Source organism: Emys orbicularis, chromosome 3 (genome assembly GCF_028017835.1).
Source record: "Emys orbicularis isolate rEmyOrb1 chromosome 3, rEmyOrb1.hap1, whole genome shotgun sequence".
Lineage (NCBI taxonomy): Eukaryota > Metazoa > Chordata > Testudines > Emydidae > Emys > Emys orbicularis.
The window spans coordinates 123802155-123829950 of record NC_088685.1 but is presented as its reverse complement, the minus strand read 5'-3'; the positions used below and the strand labels follow the sequence as shown (position 1 = coordinate 123829950).

Sequence of the window (27796 nt, the reverse complement as noted above, 5' to 3'; positions counted from 1 at the left end):
GTGCCATTGGGCCAGATTTGTGAAGATATTTAGCCACCTAAAGATGCAGATAGGTGCCTAGTGGGATTTTCCAGAGCACCTAGGCACAACACTCCCAATGGTTAGGTACCTAGGTGCTTTGGAAAACTCCACTAGGCATCTATATGCATCTTTAGCTGACTAAATACCTTTAAAAATCTGGAAATGTGGTCTGTATACACTGCCAGCGCAGCATATAGGGGCTAGAATCTGTTATACTTGAGGGTATAAAAATCACAGGCCCCTATGAACAATGAAGAACACAATGTGCATTTATAATGCTTATGGACTCAGATAACAGAGGAATAATTGTCTAGCCTATATCATATACTAACAAATCAACAGATGCTATGTAAAACACCAAGCGTAATCTTCCAAGCCCGTAACACACAAAACAAGCTAACAACCAACAGCAGAGTTTGCGTCACATAAGAATCAAAGCTTGATTTGAAACAACGCTTGAGAAATAAAGGTTGCAACGCATGGTTTGTCAATTTACAAGGTAAATTAACTATTTGACTTTTGGTCAAGTATCCTGCAGTTATTTAAACAGCTCTGCTTCCAACTAAATGCAGAGCAATGCTGTGAAGAGCAGCCTGGTTACTTATTTTAAGTGAGTTGCCATATGCAAAAATGCCAACCTTAGATGACATTCTAGAGCATATTGGGGAATTTGACTTGTTCCAGAAGCGAGCCTTTTTTGTCTTATGCCTGCTGTCTGCCTCCTTCACCCCTATTTACGTGGGTGTCGTCTTCTTGGGGTTCACTCCCGAACACCGCTGTCTCAGTCCTGGAGTTGCTGAGTTGAGCAGCCGATGTGGCTGGAGTCTAGAAGAGGAACTGAATTACACCGTTCCAGAGCAGGGGAGACATGGGGAGTCTCTCTCTAGTCAGTGCAGGAGATACGACATGGACTGGAACACAACTGGCCTCAGCTGCACAAACCCCTTAGAAAACTTCACCGGTTATGGCAACAGGAGCAGTATCCCTCTTACCCCCTGTCAAGATGGCTGGGTTTACGATTCTTCAGCATCATCCATCGTGACTGAGGTAAGAAACTTAAACAAGCAGCAACAGCCCATGGTTACCCAGGTATTTGCAAACTGAAAAAATCCCAAATAATAATTTTCTGAAGGAGGAAACACGTATGCCAGCTAATAGTCTCACCTCAGCATGTGCATAGATTGAGTATAATTCCCAATAACAATGCTAACACTAAATCTAGTTGAAGAGTACAAAAAGTGATCTATGAATATATTTGTGGGGAAAAATAGTAAGTACACTGTGCTATTATTTGCAGGGTCATATTACTAGTTTTTCAGGAGTAGTCAGAAGACTGGAAGTTTATTCATAAAAATGTTCACAAATCCTGAAAGTTTCATTAATTTCCATACAAATGATTATGCACATTTCATCATTTGCTATTCTCTTGTTTAAATATTTCAGTCATCCATGCACGGGCCTGCTTTACAGATAGCGTGAAAAGTTAGCAGCATTTAAAGCAAATACAAGTTAGTGAACTACTTTTCATGCTAAAATAGATGAAAACAAAAAACTGTCTGACTACATTTCAGAATAGGGTGACCAGATGTCCCGATTTTATAGGGACAGTCCTGATTTTTGGGTCTTTTTCTCACATAGGCACCTATTATCCCCCCACCTCCTGTCCCGATTTTTGACACTTGCTATCTGGTCAGCCTATTTCAGAACAAAGATGGGTTTTTAAAGTTTTTTTTAATAAACAGGGGGAAAGAGTGATATTTACCCGCAATATTTTCTCAGAAAACTGCAAAGCTAATTTTTTGCACCAATTTTCACCCATTTTTTCCAACACTAATAAATTCCCAGGACATTTTAAACAAAATAAAAGCTGAAAATGAAGGGCTTTACACATGACCTAGCTGACTGATCTCGTACATGAATAATAAATAACGTCAAAGACACAGTGAAGACAAAATTGGAAATTTGGTCAAATTGGAAAATATTTACATATAACAAATACAGTAATAGATAATGGGGATAAGGTAAAAACGATCTGCAAACAGAGAAAAAGGCTACATTTGTCACATAACTAATTTGCAATGGGTAATTCAACTGGCTCTAGTTAACATAGATGCCTCCCCTGCTACATTCTTCAAGATGAGAATACAACCTGTAAGTGATCATGTGTCATGAGCAGTTTCCAAAGTGAGCAAGTTGTAAGGGGGAAGGAGCCATGAAGACCTTTTAAGGTGAATCCAGGGGTATCCTCCTCCAGGGAAATTTTTTAACCTACCGTACTGGCCATTTGCTGCAATCTAGTATATTCCAAAGGCAACAAAAATGTTCTTCAGAAGATTCTACAAACCAGAGATAAAAGTAATCACTGGAAAAGATGGTTTAGCAGTAACCAGAGAGAGGCATGGAATGTTCATCAAATGCAAGGAAACCCTTTCACCAGCCATGCTGCCTGTGACAGGTTGGACCCCCCTTTCAAGGGTGCCACCTGATGTGCTGGGGTCCCACTGAGCCCACCTGTTCCACCAGCCTGGGCAGGCTCTCAAGCCCCCTTCCAGCACACACACAGGTAGGGACACACCTAGCTGTAGAATCACACAGAGTCTGTGATCAGCTCTCTGTGGGAGACTCAGCTAGGGGATTGCCCAGTGCTCCTGTGGATACATCCTCTGGAGTGTAAACTCAAAATTATATTGTCTTGTGCTGTATAGAGATCTATATAGAAATAAGCTCATGAAAATCACCCACTCCCTCAATGTGGAGGAAGTTATGCACAGCTTTTGCCCACCCCCACCTCCCAGTTATAAAATTACATAAACTGGATTTTGGAATAAACAAAAAACAAATTTATTAACTACAAAGGGTAAATTTTAAGTGTTTATAAGGAATAGCAAACAGATCAAACCAGATTATTGAGCAAATAAATCAAAACACCCAACTAAGCTTAATACACTAAGGAATACTGGCCACAAATAATAATTTCTCACCTTGTATGTTGTTTCAAGCAGATTGCAGAGATTCTTGATGGTAAACTGCATTGCTTGCAGCTTTAATCTTCTGGGATTCCTTTTACAGGCTGTCCTTTCTTGCCTGGATTCAGCCCCTGTCTCCCCCAGCTTAGTTCCTTTGTTTCTTCAGGTGTTTTCAGCAGTCTTCCTTCTTGGGTGGGGAGGCAGTGGAGAAGAGTCCTGATTACCTCCCTCCCCAGCCTTAAATAGGATTTACATATGGCAGGAATCTTTTGTTTCCTATCCCATCCCCTTCCAGTGGAAAAATACCAGCTCAAGGTGGGACCCTGTACCAGGTGACATGATCACATGACCTTGTAGTGTCAAAGCAGCATCCCAGGAAGCTTCTCAGGAAGGTGGGAGATTAGTATCTTCAAAGTTCTATTGTCCTTCTTAATGACCCATCCAGGCTAATTGCTTACTGTCTGGTGGGCGTTCCCCCAAGTACACACACAGTTGTAATTGTTACATAGTCAATATTCCTAACTTCATATACAGAAATGGTACATGCATACAAATTGGATAAACACATTCAGTAGATCATAACCTTTCCAATGATACTTCACATTACCCATCTTGCATAAAACATCTTAGTTATGCCATATTCATATTATAACAATATTTTTGTGAAGAATATGGGGTGCAGCGTCACACTCTCTTCAGTGTGAATGGTGGCAATGAATCAGAACCTTTTGCTATAATAGTGTCAAGGTTCCATGACTTAGAAAAGACGTTAATGAGAACAGTCAAAGGTATTCTCAGTATTACTTTGACTTCTTCTCTGGCCATATTCTAGTTATAAATTAATCTGATTTTCGATATTACATAGGTGAACACACAGATATTCTCCTGAAATGTTTGCCAGCTAGGAGAAACCACAGTATTTTGCTAGTGTATGAGAACCTGAAAGTGAAATTGACAAGAAATAAAAGTGAAACTGATGGAGAGAAATGCAAAAATAAACCAATAGCATGAGCGTTGAAAAATAAGTTTAATATTTTAAAATCCTTTGTGAGGTGTTATGTTGCTAAGAAAGGAATTTTGTTTAAATATTATTTTTAACCTGATTATGTCCTGTTAGCCCTGTTTATACACAGTGCTAGAGTGTGATTAGTTGAAACCGCTCTATAATATGATGTAGGCTTCAATGTAGTAGAAGGCAGTATTGCCCAGTGAGTAGAACACTGGACTGGGATCAGTAGATCTGGGTTCTATTCCCAGCTCAGCCACTGGCCTGTCGTGTGACAGTGGACAAGTCACTTTCCCCTCACAATACCTCAGTTTCCCCAGCTATAAGATGGAGGAGGATACTTTATCTCCTGTGTAAAGCATTTCAAGATCTACTGATGAAAAATGCTACATAAGAGCTTGATATGGTTACTATTAATGTAGACAAATACATTGAAGGCATATGCTGAGAGCTGAATTTGTGCTGTGAACTCCAGAAAGCCAACCAGACATCAAGTAGTATCAAGAAGGAGACTAAGAATAGTCCATACACTATTATAATGCCAGTATATACAGTGAGATACAGCTTGATCTGCGTTGGTGCTGCATTCCCTTTAGGTAATCCTCCCTTGAAAGAGGCAAAGATCCAGATAAATGATTAGGAGCATGTGGGGAGGGTGTATGTCACAGGGGGAGAGGCTAAAGAGATTACAATGATTTAATTTGGAAGGGAGATGAGAAAAAGCAGATGCGATGGATACTATAAAGCAGTGGGGAATGGTAAGAAGTCTTAGTGCATGCTTTATCCCTTCTCTTAAATGAGAATATGAGAAAATACTATTGAATTAAACACCGACACATATAAATAAAAGGAAATGAGTTAAATATGGGGTAAAGTGGAATCTGTGGAACTCATGGCCATAGGATGTTACTGAGGCAAAGAGCACAGGAATGTAAGAAAAGGTTAGACATGGGCAAGAACAATATCTGCTCTTACATTAGGTAGGATAAAATTATATGGACTAAGGGGAGCAGAAAATAAGGACATTCCCCCACCTAATACCTGGTCCTTTCCCTGTTTTGCCATTGACTTCAATGAGAGTAAAACTGTGCCCGTAATACAGTATTAAACATTCAGAGTTTTCACTTTCCTTTGAAGCTTCTGGCATTGGTCAAGGCTGGAGACAGCCCCTCAGCCTAGAGAGACCACTAATGAGAGACCAGCTTGGGCCACAACTTAAAAGCTCTGTCTACATACAGCTATTTTTAGTGCACTAGCTTGAGCCCCACTAGCCCAAGTCAGTTGATCCGGTCTGGGAGGCTGAGTGCTGTGTAGACATACAGAAACATAGGGTGAGTCACAGCGAAGTTACAGAGTACATGTTTGCTGTGAATAAAAGTGAAGTAATCTCTGCCGCTGGGCTTTGTGCCAGGGCCCATTGTATCACACCTAACGACTCTATTAAGCAACAAATATGAACCCATAGCCAGTGGCCCATGGATGCCCCCACAGACATTACTCTCTTCACAGCTGCCGGGGTAAAGCTCAGTTCAGGAGCTCAGAGTCTGAAAATATCTTTACCTGCTGCTGAAAACTGCATTGGGCAACCCTCCCAGCATCCAGCAGCCGTGCAACCCCCCATGGTGCCGCCTAGCCCTATAAGCCAATCTAAAACTAATGAAAGGTATCAGGGTGATACCACAGATTATATGGCTGCAGCCAGAAAATGTGATGTACTCCTAAATCAAAGCCATAAATGCCTAACTCCAAGGCAGAACGGATGGACACTTCCTCCACGCAGAGTCACTACACATAGATGAGAATGAAGCTGAGTAAAATCTCTGCAGCATCACACAATTTCAGTTGCTAGACAAATTGCGATGAACAAACCATAAAGTCTAGAGGTTTAGCAAGATAAACTGATAGAGATTCAGACGTTTTTCCAAATTTATCCAAAATTACAGGAGGATTAATTTTCTTAAAATTCCCTCCTCTTTCCCCCTGAACCCTCACCCCAGGAAGTAATTATGTAATATTCAGAGAAATAATAGAAACCATAGAAATGTAGGGCTGGATGGGACCTTGAGAAGTCATCAAGTCCAGCCCACTGTGGTAAGGCAGGACCAAGTGAACCTAGACCACCCCTAAGAGATGTTTGTCTAATCTGTTCTTAAAAACCTTCAGTGATGGGAATTCCACTATCTCCTTTGGAAGCAGATCTTAACTGCGCTTATAATTTCCGGAACAAGCTATCCTAATATCTAACCTAAATCTCCCTTGCTGCAGATTAAGTGCATTACTTCCTATCTTACCTTCAGTGGATACAGAGAACAATTGAGACAGTCTTCTTTATAACCACCAGTAACAAATTTGAAGACTCATGTCCTTCTGCCTCTCAGTTTTCTTTTCTCAAGCCTAAACATGACCAATTTTTTTAACTTTTTCCTTATAGGTCAGGTTTTCTAAACCTTTTATCATTTTTGTAGCTCTCCTCTGTACTCTTTCCAATTTATCCCCATCTTTCCTAAAGTGTGGCACACAGAATTGGACACAGTACTCCAGCTGAGGCCTCACCAGTGCCAAGTAGAGCAGGACAATCACCTCTGGTGTCTAACATGAAACACTCCTCTTAATACACCCCCAAAACATATTAGCCTTTTTCACAACTGCATCACATTGTTGACTCGTATTTAATTTGTGATCCACTATAACCCAGAGATCTTTTTCTGCAGTATTACCCCCTAGCCAGTTATTTCCTATTTTGTACTTGTACACTTGAGTTCTCCTTCTTAAGTGAAGTACATTGCATTTTCTTTATTGAATTTCATCTTGTTGATTTCTGACCAATTCTATAATTTGTCAAGGTTGTTTTGAATTCTAATCTTGTCCTCCAAAGTACTTGCTACCTCTCCCAACTTGATGTCATTTGCAAATTTTATAAGTGTACTCTTCCATTATCTAAGTCATTAATGAAAATATTGAATAGTACTGGACCCAGGACTGACCCCCTATGCTGGACCCCACTAGATACACCTTCCCAGTTTGATAGCAAACTATTGAGAACTACTCTTTAAATATGGTCTTTCAACCAGTTGTGCACTGACCTTACAATAATTTCATCTAGACCACATTTCCCTAGTTTGCTTAAGAGAATGTCATATTGGGCAGTCTAAAGCCTTACTAAAATCAAGATATATCACATCTACTGCTTTCCCCCATCCACTAATCCAGTAACTCTGTCAAGGAAAGAAATTAGGTTGGTTTGACTATTCCTTATAACCCTATTATCCTCTCGGCACTTACAAATTGATTGTTTAATAATTTGTTCTGGTATCTTTCCAGGTACCGAAATTTGGATGACTGGTCTATAATTCCCCAGGTCCTCTTTGTTCCTTCTCCAGTCCTCTGGGACCTCACCCAGCCTCCTGGAGTTCTCAAAGATAATTGCTAACAGTTCTGATATTGCTTCAGCTAGTTCCGGAAGTACCCTAGGATGAATTTCCATCAGGCCCTGCTGACTTGAATATATCTAATTTACCTAAATACTCTTTAACCTGTTCTTTCCCTATTTTGGCTTGCGCTCCTTCCCCACATAATTAATATTAATTGTGCTGAGTATCTGGTCACCATTAGCCTTTTTTAGTGAAGACTGAAGCAAAATAGGCATTAAACACCTCAGCTTTCTTGATGTCATCAGTTATTAGCTCTCCTTTCCCACTAAGTAGAGCATCTACACTTTCCTTTGCCTTTCTCTTACTCATAATGTATTTAAAGAACCTCTTTCTTATTGCCTTTTATGTCCCTGGCTAGGAGTAACTGATTTTTTTGCTTTAGCCTCTTCTGACTTTGTCCCAACACATTTGTGCTGTTCTTTTGTACTTCTCCTTAGAAATTCATCCACGTTTCCACTTTTTGTAAGATTCCTTTTTGATTTTCAGGTCACTAAAGAGCTCCTGCTGGAGCCATATTAGCCTCTTACTATTATTCCAATCTTTCCTTTGCATCAGGATAGATCACACTGCAGTTGTGCCTTTGATATTGTCTCTTTGAGAAACTGCCAGCTCTCCTGACTGACTTTATCCCTTAGCTTTTCTTTCCATGGGACCTTACCTACCAGTTGTCTGAGTTTGTTAGACTCTGCTGTTCTCACTCCTTCCTGTCTTAGAATCCTGAAATCTATAATTTCACGGTCACCTTCCACCTTCAGATTTCCACCAATTCCTCCCAGTTGGTCAGAATCAAATATAAAATGGCTGTCCCACTGGTTACATCCTCAGCTTTCTGAAACAGAAAGTTGTCCCCAATATATTTCAAGAACTTCTTAGAAATTTTGCATATATTCTTGATATATAATGCAACACCTCCTCCCTTTTTTCCTGCCAGAATTTCCGGAACAAGCTATAGCATTCTACAAGACCAATATTCCTGTTGCAAGGTTTATCCCACCAAGCCTCTGTGATGACAGTTGTCATAATTTAGCTTATGTACTAATATTTCCAGTTCGTCCTATGTATTCCCCATGTTCCTTGCATTTGTGTATAGATATCTAAGATTTCAAGCAGATTTTCCCCACTGATTTCTCTCATGACCCTATACTAACTTTGTCCTCCCAAACCTCTAGCCCTCTGTTAAGGTCACTTTTTTTATGCTTACCTGTAGGCCTTTGTCATCTATCTGCTTTGAACCCAGTTTAAAGCTCTCCTCACTAGGTTGGTGAGATAGTTTGCAAAGATGCTCTTCCCCTTCTTGGTGAGGTGGAGTCTGTCTCTCCCCAGCACACCTCCTTCCTGGAACAGCCTCCCAAGGGTGCAGGATGCCAAGCCCTCCTGTTGATACGGTCTGCACAGCCATGCATTCATCTCCAGTATGCCAATGTCCATGCCTGGGCCCTGATCCTTAACAAGGGTAGTATTTTTCTGAAAACTGAGGCAAATTGGACAAAATGTATTTCAGCTATGATGGTTAAAAGAACTAGGTCATTTCATTTCTGGAAAATTTTCCTAATTCTTTTTTGTGTGTGTGTGTGGTGGGTTCATCATATCTCAAAATGGCTGGGCCATGTCTAATGTTATGGAGTGTCTGTTCTCCCTGTTCTAACACTGATGTGCCTCTGCAGTTTAACCTGGTGTGTGAGGACTCCTGGAAGCTGGATCTCTTTCAGTCTTGTGTGAACGTTGGATTTTTTATTGGCTCCATAAGCATTGGCTACATAGCAGACAGGTACGTGTGGGATGAGATATTCACTTTGGGTATTTAACATTCATATTTTTAAACAACACGTATGATTGAAGGGGCAAATGAACGTACTGAAATACTAATTCAAAAGATCACTCAGTCACTTAGAATGGAGTAGTTCCTGGTGGCTAAAATATCTTATTTCCTAAAATATATGGCTCTGATCAGTGGATCCATAAAAATGTCATATCCCAGAAGCCAGGAGCAGAAGAAAGGGTGGATCGCTGCAACTACCATTTAGAAGCTTCAGTTAGGGCAAAATAAGACTTCTTAGAAGTGTTAGTTCAAAGGAGTATATTAGACCTATTCATAGACTCAGCTGGTTTCTGGGCAAAATCCAAGGTGCTCATTTTGATCTATAAAGTCTTATATGTTTTGTACCCTGGCTACCATAAAGACCACCTCTCCTCTTATGCAGTGTTTAAGATCAGCTATAGTACTCCTAACTTGCCCCTACAGTTCAGATCTGGAACGCTGAAGGCCCCTAGGGCATTCTTAGGAGATGGATCTTGAGTCTGGAATTTCCTGTTGGCTTGGCAAAGCCCTCTTGGCTGACCCTTAGGACATAGTTCAAATGACCTGCTTACGTGGGATTTGATGAAGGGGGCATCTGAGTGACTTGAGCTGCTGATTTTATTGAGGGGAAAGAAGAAATTTACTTTGGCTGTCATTTGTCACTCTGCTATTTTTGTTAGTGTACATTTATTGTACTGGGATGCAGAGTTTTGACTGATGGTGCATTTTTATAAATCAAATAACTAAATAAATAGTTCTCCATTAAACCAAACCAAAATGTCTTTCCAGCATTGTAATAAGCCTGTTTCTTTTGGAAACATTTGCTTTTGAATATCAGTGGATCCATTATGATACCAATGGAGAGACAACTGCAGGCCTAATATGAAATTTCTGAGCACTATAGCTGGGGAAGGATGACTGGAATGAGGCAAAAATTAGGGTCCTTGAATAGGTCAATGGAGAAACTACTGTAGCATAGAAGAAGAACTACAGATCAATGTAGCGCAAGTCAGACAGCCACCACAGGATGTTTCCAGAGCCCATTAGCCAGGTCAAAAAGTGTTCATGGTAAGAAAACGTGCAAACACATGGGTGAAAGGAGTCTGTAAGAACTCACGAAGATCATTGTAAAGGGAAAATCTTGGTGGAGGGAACCAGAAAGCAATTCCTGCCTTCATTAAAAGCAGGGGGAAAATCATGTGGGTAAAGGAGATATAAGGACAGAGACTCTATGCCTGCTGAGACTCCCCAGCAGGAATAGAGCTGGAATAGCTGGCTCCTCTGTGAAACTCCCCTTGTTGCAGCTCTCAGTGTAGAGGGCAAGTTGTGGGCGAGGGGAAGCATGGACGGAGCATTCTGTGCTCTGGCTATGCCAATTGACAGCTGGACCGTTGGAGGCCATAGCCAGCCAGTGCAAACTAGAACAGCGCCCGGCCCCGGCAGACAAACCAGCCCCAGGATTAGGATGTCACAACTGGCTGCCTGGCATTTGCTCACCTAGCTGAGACCAGCTGTGAAGCCAGCGGAGTTAAACAATGATTGCAGCACATACTTTCCTCCTTTTAAAATCCCCAATTCAACATGTGCCCCAGAAAAGAGCCATCACTTCTGCAAAATTCTTGCTTCCTCTGTGCAACCCAGGGAACTATAGCTGCTGTCTGCTATACGTCACACAACTTGGACTTTGAGAATATCTAAAAATGCACAATAGTGGCTTGGCTTTCTCCCCTCTCGATTATTATGCACATATATGGGCACAGGAGGGGGTACCCTAGAAAATGATTGGGAAATTAACCAAAATGCTGTGGGTGCTACAGGAACAGGCCAGACAAGCATTTCTCAGTATTCTTTCCCTAGCAAAATGAATGGATGGGTCTATCAGCAATTCTCTCTTTAGATGAGGACTCCAGGTGTTACAGTACAACGTTAAAAACTGTATGTACATGAGAAACTGCTCTGAACAAAACTTGGGAGAAGAAAATAACAGATCTTTCAATAGAATGAATTCAAAAAGTATTGCTTTGCAACCAGCATGACTCAGCCACGTGAAAATTTGCTCTTCAGTTATGTTTTGCACGATGTAATGCACATAATGATCACAGATACATTTGTTTCTCTGCAGGTTTGGTCGTAAATTATGCCTGTTAATTACAATCCTTGTCAATTCCATTTCTGGAGTTCTCATGGCCTTTGCACCAAGCTACACGTGGATGCTGATCTATCGTTTCATACAAGGACTGGTCAGCAAGGGGGGCTGGTTAACAGGCTACATCCTGAGTAAGACCGATTGCAATTTCCACTTCTGGGAATAAAGCCCTGGGTGTAGAAGTAGAGCTGAACAGATTTGTTCTAATACAGCTGAATGTAAGGAATTATTAGCTCACTGGGTAACACACTGAAAAATGAAGCTCATTTTATTCATTGAAAAACTGCATTCTACGCTCAAAACCAAGATTTATGTCAAAATCACATTTTCTTTTCAGATGAGACAATATCGGGGGGTTTAGATCTAAAAACTTGCCATTCTTCCCTAAGTCTTTGAGAAGCCTACACATATTGGAATAAGACCGTTTTGGAAAATACTGTGCCTTCCCACATTAACAAGCATATGTTCAAATAAATACCCATAAAGGGACATGGATTAATTGGAAATGCTGTCAAAGGCAGGTTAACTTTTAAAGGTATGCCTACAGCTGGGAGTGAGCCCAGGAAGATCCAGGGCTAGTCACCTAAGTACGGACTGAAGGGGTTGGGTGGGCTTCTATTTAGGTGCCTCGCCTGCATCACTGGACATGTCATAATGTCCACACTACTATTTTTAGCACGCTAGCTCAAGCACGTCTGTCTACCCGGGCTAGGAGGCACTCTCCCAGCTGCAGGTACACATAGCGTACAGACTGAGTGGGGCTGGCCTCGAAAGGTAGTGAGTAGTGTCGTGTCCAAATTGAAGTTTTTGTTCCCCAGACTTTTTGTGGTTCCATGACTTGAGACCTTATAAAAAAACCTTATTTCCAGACAAGGTAAGGTTACCACCTGACAATATTATGCTTCCTTTTTACATTTAGAAAACCAAAGCACTTAAATGCAAGCAACAAATAGGTAAACGCATCCCTTGTCCACATAACTTCTTAATGGGTGAAATCCTGGTCCTACTGACGTCAGTGACAAAACTCCCCTTCACTTCAGTGAGGATGGGATTTCACCTGTTATTCACACCAAGTACAAAGAAATGCATATTTCGTCACAACCCAACACCTTTAACTCTGACACACAATAAATACTCTTCTGTCATCTGTAATCTCAAAATGAGAACATACCACTAAGCCCTTTCTGGAAAAAAGAAATCTAAAAATTAAATATGCACACAGTAATGATACTGAACAGCTTCTAATACAAGTCCACATAACCATACATCAACAATGTTTTATACTTTTCTATTAAACTACATACACAACATTCTCAAGAAACATCAATTATAAGTTCTCTACCTCCTCCCCTGCCCCCTCCCCCTGCATCTACTGCCATTTTCCACTTAACGGTCTTCATTTTAAAAAATAAATATTTAGATACCAAAATCACTGTTAGAAATTTACTGTGGTTTAGTAACATCCAAACTTTTCAAAAAATCTATGTATTTCTGTTCATGAAACATGACGAATTTGTAGAATTTGATTTTTAATAGTTACTCTACATCATTGAAGAGAACTCAGTTTAAAGGGCTGTTAAGGCTTCTAGATAGGACAGAAATTTTACAAGGTCATAAATTCTAGAATCTATAACAATTTTAATGGTTTTAAATTAGGGGATCTAGGTTCTCCAATCTCTAAATTGATTTATCACTGATTATTTTCTACCTTGATTTGTGTTATCTTTTTAGTCACAGAATTTGTTGGCTTAAGCTATAGAAGGACAGTAGGAATTGTTTACCAAGTAGCCTTTACTGTTGGACTCCTTGTACTCGCTGCTATTGCTTATATGATTCCTCACTGGAGATGGCTGCAGCTCACTGTTACGCTGCCAAACTTCTTCTTCTTGCTCTATTACTGGTAAGCATATTTATATTTCACCTAAAAGCAAAAATACAAAATGGAGATTTTAGTTTACAGTTTGAGCTCCTTTTGACATCGTTAGTTTACTGTTAGGGCTAGTCAAAAGGTTTCAGCTGCAACATTTTACCATTGAAAAATGGGGTTTCACCAGGATTAAAATTTTCCACAGGAAAGGATCGATTTCTGCAGAACTTTCCATTAAAAAGATCTAAATGAAACCTTCTGTTTCATGTCAGGTTGACATTAACTTACCAAAGCCACTGCGTTGCGTCATAGGATTTGTAGTTTCAGGTCTCTCATGCCCTGGTTCTTCCATGGGCCATGCTTCTCCAACTGGACTATATCTCCCATGGTGCATGGCAGTCTTTCTCTGATGCTGAGCCATTGCAGAATGTCATGAAAAATAAAATATATGGAGATATACCTATCTCATAGAGCTGGAAGGGACCCTGAAAGGTCATTGAGTCCAGCCCCCTGCCTTCACTAGCAGGACCAAGTACTGATTTTGCTCCAGATCCCTGAGTGGCCCCCTCAAGGATTGAACTCACAACCCTGGGTTTAGCAGGCCAATGCTCAAACCACTGAGCTATCCCTCCCTCCTTATGGGAGTCCCATAAGAATCAATCACAGGAAAAGACCACCTTGCATCATAGCAGATGTAGTTCAACCAGGGTGCATGGCCTATAGGAGATAATGGGGGCATGAAGGACCCAGAACAACTCACATAAGGCATCCCAGTGGCTAAGGCAGACACACACACTAATGTCAACCTGACCCAAAACAAAATGTCTCAACTTTTCTGAATTGAAATGTTTTGGAACTTGTTCTGCAAAAAGTTTTGATATTTTGACTTTTCTTCCTGATTCAGGATGAAAAGAAATGTTGAGATATTGGAGGTTCCCAGGGGATGGAAATTCCATTTTTCCATTAGCTCTACTTCTCACTTGATTAGACAGCTAACCTGAAATTTTAGAATATTCCGCACAAAAAAGCTACTATATCATGAATGCACTGTTATGATCAATCTAGCACTCAATGTTGTTAATGAGTAAAGAGGTTGTTACCTAACAATGTAAGACACTCTATTCCATTCTATCATCCATAGCAAGGGTGCTGCATCTCCAGCACCTCCTCTGTACATTCAGCCCCAGAATGGCAATAATAAAACATTAGCCACTAGGTCACTATTCTAGCCTTATTTAGAGATGGGGGTGGGATTCAAACCCAGGTCTGAATTTTGCATGTCATCCCACTCCTTCCAAACTTGGGTTTTTTCGAATTTGGAGGCTTCAGTTTGATCCGATAGAGAGCGAGGGGCCAGCTGCAAAATTCAATAGCACATTTGGGCTTGAACTCCCCACCACCCACTATTACCCCATGCACAGAGTTCCAGGGTGTTTCTCTAGACCCATCTCTAGCTGTGAGATTTAACATTTGAAACATGGGTGTCTTTAAGCAGTGGGAAAGGTGAGGAAGGTGATTTGTAACTTTTCAAAAGTTACTCATTTAGTTTAAGAGCATATTTATTAGTACTATTCAATATTTTCATTCATGACTTGGATAATGGAGTGGAGAGTATACTTATAAAATTGGCAGATGACATCAAGCTGGGAGAGGGTGCTATCATTTTGAAGGACAGGATTAGAATTCAAGACAACCATAATAAATTGAAGAATTTGTCTGAAATCAACAAGATGAAATTTAGTAAAGGCAAGTGAAAAGTACTCCACTTAGGAGGGGAAAATCAAATGCACAAATACAAAATGGGGAATCACTGGCTCTGCAGTAGTGGTACTGAAAGAATCTGGGGATTATAGTGGATCACAAATTGAATATATGTCAACAATGTGATGCAGATGAGAAAAGGGCAAATACAATTTTGGGGAGTTATTAACAGGAGTGTCATATATAAGACATGAGTGGTAATTGTCCCGCACCGTGCAGCACTGGTGAGGCCTCAATGGAGTACTGTGTCCAGTTTTGGGCCAAACTTTAGGAAAGATGTGGATAAACTCGGGAGAGTACAGAGTAGAGCTACAAAAATGAGAAAAGGTTTAGAAAACCTAACCTATGAGAAAAGATTAAAAAACTGGTCATGTTTAGTCTTGAGAAAAGAAGACTGACGGGTGGGAGGTAATCTGATAGCAATCGTCAAAGCGAATCATAGAAATGTAGGACTGGAAGGGATCTCTAGAGGTCATCAAGTCCAGCCCCTTTTGCTGGGGTAGAATCAAGTAAACCTAGACCAGTGGTTCTCAAACTTTTGCACTGGTGATCCCTTTCACAGAGCAAGCCTCTGAGTGCGACCCCCCCCCTTACAAATTAAAAATATATAAAAATGTGTTTAACACCATTATAAAATGCTGGAGGAAAAGTAGGATTTGGGGTGGCGGTTGACAGCTCGCAACCCCCTATGTAATAACCTCACGACCCCCTGAGGGGTCCCAACCCCAAGTTTGAGAACCCCTGACCTAGACCATCCCTGAAATGTGTTTGTCCAACCAGTTCTTAAACAAATATGTTATAAGGAGGACGGTGATCAGTTGTTGCCCATGTCCACTGAAGGTAGGGCAAGAAGTAATGGGTTTAATCTGCAGCAAGGGAGATTTAGGTCAGATATTAGGAAATACTTTCTAACTATAAGGGTAGTTAAGCACTGGAATAGGCTTCCAATGGAGGTTGTTGAATCCTCATCACTGGAGGTTTTTAAGAACAGATCAGACATACACCTGTCTAGGATGGTGTAGGTACACTTGGTCCTGCCTCAGTTCAGGGTTTCATTAGATGACCTGCCGAGGTCCCTTCCAGCCCAATATTTTTATGATTCTATTGGTTTAAAATGGCAAACAATAAATACAACAAATCTGCAAACATTTTGTTGACTATTTTGTCAGAATTTCAGCAAAAAGTTTCATCAGAATTTCACAATCTAGAAAAATGTCAACACCTTCTCTTATTTATGGACAGAATTTTTTTACATTATTTCAAAATATAGCAAATGTTTTTTTTCTAAAAGCCAAACGATGTCATCATAAACAGGAGACTCAAGTAAGAATAGAAAGTTTATTTTACCTCCATATTTGGCATTGGTCTGACCACTGATGGAATATGTGTCTAGTTCTGATGTCCACAATCTGCAAGAATGTTGATAAATTGGAGAGGGTTCAGAGAAGAGCCATGAGAAAGATTAAAGGTTCAGAAAACCTGCTTTATACTGATTGAGCTTCTTGAGTCTATCTGTTTAGCTTAGCCTTCTCTTTGTTAAGGAGTGACGATCACAGTTTATAAGTACCTATGTGAGGAACAAATATTTAACAATAGGCTCTTCAATCTACACAGATCCAATGGCAGGAAGTTAAAACTAGACAAATTCAGACTGGAAAAAAGATGCAATTTTTTTTTAACAGTGAGATAATTAATCACGGGAACACTTTAACAAGGGTTGTAGGGGATTCTCCATCAATAGCAATTTTTAAATCAAGATTGAACATTTTTCTAAAAGATGTGCTCTAGGAATTATTTTGGGGGAGTTCTCTGGCCTGTGTTAACAAGAGGACAGAGTAGATGATCACAATGATCTCTTGTGGCCTTGGAAATGATGAAATGATGAACCTGAGAGTAGCTAAGCATCCTCAACCCCCCATGGCTTCAGCTGGAGTTATGGATGTTCTGTACCCCTTAATGTCCTATCAACGGAAACTCAATTTAGTTTGAATACACAGTGTTACAGCGACATTTGTTTCCACATACCTGTGCCTGGTTGCTTGTGTTGCAGGTGTCTGCCAGAGTCACCAAGGTGGCTGATCGCTCAACAGAAAAATGACAAAGCCATGAAAATTATTAACCGTATTGCCAAGGGAAATGGGAAAAAGGTGCCTCCCTCTTTACAGGTGATCATGTATTTTTTTCCTGGGTGTGTAATTACAAGCAAACAGTGCTATATATTTAGGATTGCTCTGAATCCAGAACAGGGAGCAAACTGACAAGCCAAAGTGCTGCAAATCTGCAAAGTGGAGTTGAGTGGTTTTCTTTTGTGAAAGCCTTGGATATTAAAACAACACACTTATATGAATGGAGACTCCTATAAATATTCCAATAGCCAAAATGAGTTCTTCCTCTTATGAAGTATCAAGCAGTATTCAGCCAACCAGCTCACATCTGACTGAAAATTCCAAAGTATCTTTTATTCATTTATTGTTTTTAAAAAGAAATGTTGCTTCATTTAATGAGGTTGCTTTGGTACAGACAGACAGCTGGGGGAAAGGGTGGGCTGTTTAAGTGTCCACACTTCCCCTCAGTTTTTGGTTACTTTGCAGACAGACTCTTAATTAGTAAATGAAAAATTCCAGAAACGATTATGCTTATGTTGATCCAATGAAAATAAACAAGGCCAAACTCCCCAGACTCTCACCCCCTAACCTCTTCCTTAATGTCCCTCTGGTCCTTTCCTAGAGTCTCAACCCTGAAGAGGAAGATGGGGAAAAGCTGAGCCCTTCATTTCTAGACTTGGTCAGAACACCTCAGATAAGGAAACATACACTCATTTTGATGTACACTTGGTAAGGGAGGGTAACACAGTTTTCATTTCAAAGCATTAGACCACCCCGCATCACCCCCCACATAGTTAATTTGGCTCTGTTTTCCCCATATGGCCCTTGACTGGCAGTGAATCTTAATTCTTTGACTAATCTATCCCTTTGCAAACTTGGCTTCAATTGGGCTCTGCTCTCTGCCTAGGTTCACAAGCTCTGTTCTGTACCAGGGGCTCATCATGCACATGGGGATTGCTGGTGGGAACATTTATCTGGATTTCTTCTATTCTGCACTGGTTGAATTTCCAGCCGCCCTCATACTCATACTCACAATTGATCGCATTGGCCGTCGCTATCCCTGGGCTGCAGCAAATCTGGTGGCAGGGGCTGCTTGCCTTATTACAGCTTTCATCCCAGACAGTGAGTTACTCAAGCTTTTGTTAGTCTGTGTCACTGTCACCCCTGAGAGAGAGTGAGTGTGTGTGTTCTGGAGAACTGAAAAGACCACTTTTGCTATTATAGTCCACATCAGTGTTGCAATTCAATGGGAACAAATTATAGGTATTTTTCCGCAAACATCGGTGAAGATAAAAATTACCAATCATTTTTCCCTTCTCTAAGAGCTTTTTATAATGCAAGTGCTGAAAAATGGGGCACATAATGGGCTAAATTTCCCAAATGGCATCAACTCAGCCTGTAAATTTGCACATGCAAGTTCACAAGCACACTGTTTTGGCCAGACATGTCTTTGTACACCCCAAAGTTTGTATTTGCACACACACAAAGAACTGGTACACACCTAACCTGATGGACAATCCCAATGACAGACACCAGGATTTTACAAGTTTTAATATGCTCTTTTATATGTATAGTCTCAGGTGCACCAGTCACTTAAGATTTAATACATAATATATCTTTCCCAAACTTTTACATACAGCCCAAAAACTGAGCTCAGCTGACCAAACAAACTCATTTTAAAACAGTGATCGGACACTTCCTGGTTTATACAAGGAGGTGATGTAGTCTAATCAATTACATTTGTGGCTAGAGCTAGGAAATCCTGAGTTCTAATCTTAGTTCTGTGTGTATGTGGCCCTTGGGCAAGTGGGCATTCACCCACGAAAGCTTATGCTCCAATATATCTGTTAGTCTTAAAGGTGCCACAGGACTCTCTGTAACTTTATCTTTGCTGCTTTTGTTTTACAAATAGGGAAACTAAGCGATCACTGCTTACCCTACCTCCCAGGAGTGTTGTGGGGGTCAGTTACTTTATTATTGTACAGCACACTGACAAATCTAAAATGCTTAAAAAGCTCTGAAGTATTAGTATTGCAAACTGATATGGGGTGAAAGGAGAACCCATTCGTAGCTCCCCCCCGTGGGGTTCCTGTGCTGTATGGTATTTACTAAATGCAATCTTTCACACTCTTTTATGACATGATCAGAAGAAACCAGCCACCTTTGTAATGCTAACATGTGACTTCCTTCCAGATATCTATTGGTTAAAAATTACTGCAGCTTGCTTGGGCAGAATGGGAATTACCATGTGCTATGAAATGGTTTGCCTAGTAAATGCAGAATTGTACCCAACATTTCTCAGGTGGGTGCATCGTCTTCTGTTAATCCAGTATAAAACTTAATGGCTAAGAGTGCGAAGTGTCTCTATTTACTGATTCAAGGGTATCACAGAAACATGTTAGAGCCACGGACTGCACATTAGAAAAAACAGAACAGTATGTCTATCAAATGACAGAAGTTTAATTAAAAATTAAACAGTACGGTGGGCCACCTTTAACCTATCCAAATACATTGCATGGCCCAATGGAGCAGAGCTTGATGCAAAACATTCACTGCAAAAGTTGTTTCAGATACCACAAAACACGGGATTGGATTTGAGAATAATCACTCTATAGATGGTTATTTAGCATCTCAACCAGGGACAGTGAAACACTCTTGGCGCTGGCTGATTTTAAGACTGATTCAGACCTGTAGCTGTGGTGATGCTGAAAGGCTGCCCCCAGAAGCTGATGAAAAAGGAGCCATTGAAGAATGAAAAAGCTGCAGCATCAGAGATCTAGTGGAAGCAAGCCAGGAGAGAATGATTGGGGCCTGGGGATTGCCAACGGAGGCTGGCTGGAGGCTATTGCTACAGTAGGGCAGTGGTCTCCAAAGTGGGGTGCGTGCACCCCAGGGGGTGCGCAAGAGGATCCTTCGGGGTGCGTGGCAGGAGGAGCGCCGCCGGAACACCGCCACTTTTTTTCCCCCCCCTTTGGCAGTTCGGCCGGGAGTCTGAGCGGCGCTTTTTTTTTTTTTTTTGGCTTTGACAGTTCGGCCGGGAGCAGGGGGTGCATGCTCAAAAATTTTTTACTGATGGGGTGTGCGATCAAAAAAGTTTGGCGACCACTGTACTAGAAAATGCAAGTGTTCCTTAGGTGGTGCAATGGAAGCCCCATCGTTTTGGAGATATAAATTTAGGCTGGATAAAGCACTAGAAAAAGCACTATAAGGAATAATCCTGTATTGGCAAAGAGATGGACAAAAATGTCCTGTAGGTTTTCTGTTCTTCGTTGTATAATACCTTCATTTAATCAGGTTTTTTTGGAGGGAAGGGGAAAGGATGAGGCCAGAGGAGGCGTTGAAATGATTTGTAACGTACAGTTCAGCAACCTGCCACCTTTAGTCGGTGGCTCTGTCATCCAAGTAGTGTAAGCTGAGGGAGAAGGAGGCGAGGGCAGAGAACAGAACCTGGGTCTCTTATGGCACCACGACATGCTAGTTGCAGGTTACTTGGGCTGCTGTTCACATTGTTTGAAATGTATTTTTAGGTGTATTTTGTAAAATACAAAAGCACTTTGTTCGGGCACTACATGGCCAGCAGCTTCCCCTACTGCAGTGGTCTCCAAACTTTTTTGATCGCGCATCCCATCAGTAAAAAATTTTTGAGCCCGCACCCCCTGCTCCCGGCCGAACTGTCGAAGCGACAAACAAACAAAAAAAGCGCCGCTCGGACTCCTGGCCGAACTGCCGGAGGGGGGGGGGGGGGAAGCGGCGCTGCTCCGGCGGCGCTCCTCCTGCCGTGCACCCCAAAGGATCCTCGTGTGCACACCCCACTTTGGAGACCACTGTTCTAGTACATCTCACTGGAAGATTTGCCTGACATTTCATCCTTTTTTTTTTTTCATTATTATTAAATGCATCCTATTACTCTTGGTTATTATTAGCCCAGTCAGAAGTGGACTTTTTAAAGTTCTTTTTTATTATTTTTATCTCCTCACCAATGTTTGCAACTCTTTCCAATTTATATTATCTGTGAATTTCATTAACAAGTTATTTATCCCCTCTTCCCAGATCATTAATGAAGATGTTAAATAAGATCATGTTTCAGACCAATGCCTAGTGCACAAACCAATTCCTAGGTTCTTCTGGACATCCCTCTAGTACCTACTATGTTCTCATTATATCCCAGTAGGGACATTTCCATTGCAATGTGCAACAGATTAGACATCCCTCCTAGTATTGTTAACAGGAATGGCTTGCCTACTCTTCTGTATGCATTGCTAAAAATGTTTAAGTGAATAGCTGCAGAATTCTTTTTAAACAAATTAATAATGGGGGAACATTTCACATACATATATTTTCTAGGAACCTGGGAGTACTTGTCTGCTCTTCCATGTCTGATATTGGTGGGATCATAACTCCATTCATTGTCTACAGACTGGCAGAGATCTGGCATGAGCTGCCACTTGTAGTTTTTGGTAAGAGTTCTGTATTGTAGAGTGACTGTATTTACTATATGCAGTGTTGTTGTAGCCACATTGGTCCCAGCATATTAAAGAGACAAGGTGGGTGAGATGATATCTTTTATTAGACCAACTTCTGTTGGTGAGAGAGACAAGCTTTCAAGCTTACACAGAGCTCTTCTTCAGGTCTGGGAAACGTACTCAGAGTTACAGATGCACAATCTGTTCAACCTTTTATATAGCAGTGACGCTGAGTTAGTTTCGCAGACCTGAAGAAGAGCTCTGTGTAAGCTCAAAAGTTTCTCTCTCTCACCCACAGAAGTTGTCCAACAAACAATATTACCTCACCCACCTTGTTTCTGTATTTACCATGTCCTAGGTAAATTGTTCCCATGGTTAATTGCCCTCAACATAAAATTTTTTTAAACTTATTTCTAGTCTGAATTTGTCTAGCTTCAGCTTCCATCCATTGGATCATGGCATGCTTTTGACTGATAAAGAGCACACTACCATCAGAAATCTCTTCCCCATGTAGGTACTTAGAGACCATAAACTAGTGAGTCTCCTCTTAACCTTTTCCATTAGACTAAAAGGAGCTGAATTTATTCAGTGTAGCTCAGGAGGACAGATTTTTCCAGACCTCAAATCACTCTCGTAGCACTTTTTAGAACCCACTCCAGTTTAACAACATCCTTTTAAAAGTGTGGACAGAAGGGGACACTTCCCCAAGTGATTTATGCAAGGGAGAAAGGCTGTGGCAGAGCAAGGAATTGAATCTTGGTCTCCCGAGTCCCAAGTTAGCATCCTAACCATTCGACCGTGCTTCCTTACCTCTTGGCCTACTGGCCAGTTGCTTCCATGAGTCCTTGGACGAGGGAAACAGCCAACTCACCACGGCCTACTCCCCACAGCAACCAGTGATGATTCTCCAAAGGACTCCAACCCCTAGATACAGCTGCGGAAATCACTATATTTCCCTAATACCCAAGCAACAATGTTGGAGGTGTATCCAGCTCATGGAACATTTAACAGATAGTGGCTGCAGCAACGGATGAGACTCTGCAACACTTCATGGAAAGTGGGTGGTTTGAAGGATTTAGGATGGGTGGTTGTGGGACGGAGGGAACAGATTGCCCAGGCAAAGGGATGGAGTTGGAGTGAAATCTCCTCATTCACTAGTTGTGTAAGAGAACTTTCCTAGTAGACAATACTGTGCACTAGGAGATACGCCATATTTTCCCCCTATTGTTCTCATGACAGAAAAATTCACTAAATGCCATGGCTTAGAAATGCCCTGAATCACTTAATGTTCTTTCACTGTGGGCTCAGTGTTGGAATTTTGTTTGAGATGATTGCAATATGTTAGATACACCAGCTAAATTAGGTTAGGCCTTCACCACTGGCATATGGTCCCGAAGGGGTCAGACTCCAGTGGAGGATTGATGTAGCAGAGTGCCACCCCTTCCCTTTCCAAGTTCTCATCCTCTGCCAACAAGTGTGGAAGAGGCAGCTGGTGGCACAGGAGCTTCCCCTCACCAGGGAAGGTCTCAGTTTGCCTGTTGGAGCCAGAATCTGGCTCCTTTGTGCCCTCTGAGTGGTGAAGGGGCTAAGCCACATCTGAGAGAGTGGCCCAGCCTCTCTCTTCTCATCGCAGAAGGGCCTCAATAATAAAAGCAGTGCCTACTGAAAAAATGGAACAACTTATTCAGTCAGCAGAGGCAGTTTTGCCTCAAATTCATAATCATTGCTGCAAATGAATATTAAACCATGTCATGCTCACTATGTATTTTGTATCAAATTTAACCCTTTTGCATGATCTTTGTTCCAAGCTGTGGTTGGTTTAATTGATGGTGGACTGGTGCTGCTCCTACCTGAGACCAAAGGGAAAACTTTGCCTGAGACCATAGAAGATGCTGAAAACATGCACAGGTACAGTACCATGCAGCCTAAGAGAAATTTGTGTCAAGCCTTATTAACAAAATCTCCCTCAGAACACCATTTTATTGTACATCCCTGGAAGGATCTGTTGTCGGTCTACTTTGCAGCCACAGCAACGCAGAAAACTAAAGTCACAGTGTAATACCTGAAAAGACTATGCACAATTTTTCTACTGGGGTGGCAGGATAGGAGATTTTAAATTATACCATTTTATTTAATCCAGGCTCTAAATGTCATTGCTATTCTTGGACTTGTTTTAACAAAATGTGAAGAGGTGGAATCCTTATTCCTAAGTATTCCAGTAAATTCGTAGTTGTTTGGCTAGTTTGTGTGTTAAATGTAACACGTCATACCAAACCCACATCCGGAGTCATAGTAATACAGTATTTCACAACTACAAAATATTGGCATCTGTTTTTGTTTTCCCCAATGATCCAATTTATGGTTCAGATCATTTTGAGTTGCCATCCCCTCCTCTCTACCAAGCATCGTGTTACTTTCAGAATGTTTGTTGCTGCAATCGCAAAACACTACAGTACTTCCTGCCTACCAGGAATCCAAGAACAAATAATAGAGGTCGTGAGCTGGCCTTTGGATAGCAGTATCACGGCTATACTGCACGATCTAATTGAGCTGTACACAAGTATATAGCTGAAAGGAAGTTTGTTTTACGTGGAATTTGAAAAGCTGTGACCTTGATGTTGGCTGTTCAATACAGGGACGTGCATTACATACTGAGAGGCAGCAAACTTTCAGCTGTAGGTATGTGGAATGAAGTCTTCGCTGTCACAGCAATAGCAGCTGTCATGGATAAAAGGGAACAGCAAAGAGCGAGAGGTGACTTTTGAACCCACAGCTTAATTCAGTGCAGGGTCTTTGTAGTAGGAAAGAGCCTTGGCAGTGAGTTCTGGGAGCTGATTCACCTTTTCTACCAACAGGAAAAAAGTTACATAAAAGATGCAAAGGCAGCATTCCTAGAAAAAAAAAAAAAACTAGGCTATTGTAAGATACATTGGCTGGGTTCAGAGTTTACATCTCAGTTTGTTCAGTGACAGGGAAACTACACTCAAGCTGAGGGCATAGCTGTACAAGGTAAAGTCAGGTTCTTGTTTGGCTTATTTAATTGCCCTCATGCAAGGGAAGGAGTTTTGGGAAAACTGTCCCAATTATACTGTATATAGCTGAGACACTGCTGGACATATCCTTTCCAGTCAGAATACTAATAGATACCAACTTAAAATGTGTCATAACTGTAGTAGAGCAGGTTTACAATGTGTTTTCCACTTTTTAGATGCATTTGTGCAAATAAAATAGTTGCTCAAATGCTCACGGACAGCTCCCATTAGAAAAAAGAACAAGCAGGGCTGAAGCCAATGTGAGCAAATAAATACAGTGTGGTATTCACCCAGCACATGTGCATGCGCTCTCTCTTTTTAAACCCTACGGGCCAGTTTCTCAGCTGCTGTAAACTGGCATAGCTCCATTGACATCAGCTGAGAATGTGGTGCAATACACTTCAATTTAGGCACGGCTGTGGCTGATGGGGAAAGAAGAGAATAAGGAGAAAGAACAAGGGGATAGTGGTGAATTTGACCCTCCAAGAAGCTATTCATATGCCATGATGATTAAATGGCAACATCAGCACATCTCTGAAATAGGAAACCGGGCCGGTTAGGGCTGCCTATTATTGGGGTTTCCAGACCCTAGTTTTAGTTGTTTTTAACTTGGCCAAATTTTAACAGTACAGACTGAAATTTTCCATGCCTCAGGCTGAAATTTGGGGAGAAATGATTCAGCCATTTCCAAGAATGAAGCTAGGGGGAAACATTATTTTGCCCATGATAAAAAATTCTTGTGCCCTCTTTTTAAAAAGCTCTATCATCCCCATGCTTTGGAGCAAGGAATTTGGTAGTGGAGGCCTTTGTGTCAGGGACAGATCTTGTGCTATTCCTAGGAAAATCGACCCAAATTTGGCCAAATTATAAGTCTGAAGAACTGCAGTTTGCACATGCTCTCTTGAGACTCTCAAGTAAATGCCCCAAAGATTTGGTTTGCACTGGGCATGCTCCAGCCTGGGACCGAGCAGGACTTTCCCTGCACTTGCAGCTCTGAGTTGCTGTGGGCTGTGCCAGGCCCAAGCACCTGAACTGAGAGTAAGGAGCCTGACTTTCCTGTGCTCTCAGTGACCCACTGCTCAAGAAGGTGTCTGATTCAAATGCAGAGGGGACAAAAGCCAGACAAAAACAGATTCAGACGGAACAAAAGCAGGGGCTGTAGATTAGGACAAGGAACCCTGGCAGGAGAGACTGGCTGAGCAAGGAGACAGGGGCTGGAAGGGGATTCTAGAGGGACTGAGAGCCAGGAAATGGGTGGAAGACAGACTGTCTGGGCAGGGCAACTGGGACTGAGAAACAGCAGGGGTGAAGAGAAGGTGGTCAGGAGAGAGACCTGTTGAGGAGTCAGAGGAAACCTGGGCCTGGCTGGGCAAAGAAACTGGGACAAGGAATCAGGGGAAGGACACGAGATTAGACAAGGAGCCCAAGAGTAGGGAAATAGGGAGTGGGAGTCAGTGTGGATGGGGAATCTGTGGAGGGCTATTGGAGCCAGTATGGGGTAGAGAGGCATATTGGTTTAGAAGTTGGGTGGGGAGACTGGGATTGGCTGGGCAAGGGGGTGATCAGGAGAGGTGAAACTAGGATGTACTGGGCACACAGACAGGAACTTGGATGAGAAGCCTAAAGAATGTAAACTCAGATTAGCTAGGTGAGGAGAATGGAACTGGCGCAAGGAGTCAAGGGTGGGAAACATATTGGACTGGCATGGGGCAGGCTAGAGCATAGGAGGCTGAAGGGATCACATGGGGAGGGAGGGAGGAATTGGCAGAAAAGGCTGCGCCTTCCAGAGGCTGGAATGGAACCCAAGAATCCCAAGTCTCACCATTCCTTCGCTCTCAGCAAATATCTGTAAAACCTCTGGCAACGTGTGTGACTCCTCACCTTCTAGTGATTGTCCACATAAAGGATAACAACGTCTCTAAACAAATTAGTATGTGATCATGTAATTAAAGAATCTCATAATGCATAGGCACAAGGGGCCAAATTAAGGTTCCACAGGCAAATTTAAGCCTGGCATTTCCTAAATTTTGAGTGGTTAACTTTGCAACCTGAATGCTCTTTTAACTCTCTCTCTCTCTCGGTGTGTGTAGCTATATATGTGAAAATAAAGTTAGTAGTTTCTCAGTAGCTGGAGCTACTTTTTATCATGATTATTTTTCATAAATTTTAAGACAAGAAGGGACCATTAGATCATCAAGTCTGAGGCCCTGTGTATCAGAGGCCATGGAATTTCATCCAATTACTTCTGTATTGAGCCCAGTAACTTGTGTTTGGCTAAAGCAGATCTTCCAGAAAAGGCATCTAGTCTTGAAGACCTCAAGAGATGGAGAATCCACCACAACCTTTGGCTGTTTGTTCCAATGTTAAATCACCCTGTTAAAACTTTGTGCCATATAACAGACAAAACAAAAATTCCATTCTACTAACATTTTTTCCTCAGACAGAACTCTAGATAAAAATCTTTGCTTTATAAAAACATCCTAGGGAATTTTTTCTCTCAAACACAAAATACTGCTTAAATTAAACAAAAGTTTGGTGGTAACACCAGCAAAATGGAGGAAAATCAGAAAGTAAAGGCCAACACACTATTGATAACTGGCATTTGTGCTGCATGTCAGTCCTCAGTTAGCATTCCTGCATTTTGTTGGCTTGTATCACAAATCATTGTTAAAACAGTTTTCTCCGCCAATCCATATTTAATTGCATACAATGTGTACTCCAAAGCAGTCACAGCGGAGTGTGGAAAAAGATGTACTAGCCTAGTTGGGTAGTTTGAATACATTCTTTACAACTTGGTGCAAACTTACAGTCCTTTAAATGAATAGCACTTGGTTGTTCCTTATAAAAAAAAAAAAAAAAAAAACACCAGTATTTTGCTATGAAATAGAGAATGCAATGGGGCCTTAGAGCAATCTGATTCCTCTGCAGGTTAGTTCCTCTGTTTGTGTCTGGAAAAGAATTAAAAGATTCATTTTTTTTTTTTTTATTTGCCAACCACAAACTAGTTTTTCCGTTTAATTTAATCAGAGTAGAAGATACACATCTTTTTAGCTGGTCATTCTTTTTGTTCCTTGGGGTAGCACCTGTTCTTTTCTTATTCCTTCCAATTGCCTTTTCTGTTTTGTTTCCACAGACAAAGAAAGCGCAAAAAAGAAGTGATTTACCTGCATGTTTTAACAACAGAAGTTGCACCTAATTAA

The 27796-nt window shown here is 41.3% G+C and overlaps 1 protein-coding gene across 1 annotated transcript; it reads left to right on the top strand.

Annotated features, from left to right (window-relative positions):
• The first annotated feature begins 651 nt into the window (after nt 1–651).
• On the top strand, nt 652–27796 carry LOC135876096 (solute carrier family 22 member 2-like). Its single transcript, XM_065401272.1, has 11 exons — nt 652–1068; nt 9089–9192; nt 11345–11499; nt 13100–13268; nt 17047–17161; nt 17724–17830; nt 18009–18223; nt 19295–19403; nt 21446–21558; nt 23373–23472; nt 27730–27796. The coding sequence occupies exons 1-11, from the start codon at nt 652–654 to the stop codon at nt 27794–27796; spliced, it is 1671 nt and encodes a 556-aa protein (XP_065257344.1).

Coding starts and splice junctions, on each gene's coding strand:
- LOC135876096 (XM_065401272.1), top strand. CDS start 652: ATGCCAACCTTAGATGACATTCTAGAGCATATTGGGGAATTTGACTTG. Junction 17,831..18,008: donor CTCATTTTGATGTACACTTG/GTAAGGGAGGGT, acceptor CTCTCTGCCTAG/GTTCACAAGCTCTGTTCTGT. Junction 18,224..19,294: donor TACAGCTTTCATCCCAGACA/GTGAGTTACTCA, acceptor ACTTCCTTCCAG/ATATCTATTGGTTAAAAATT.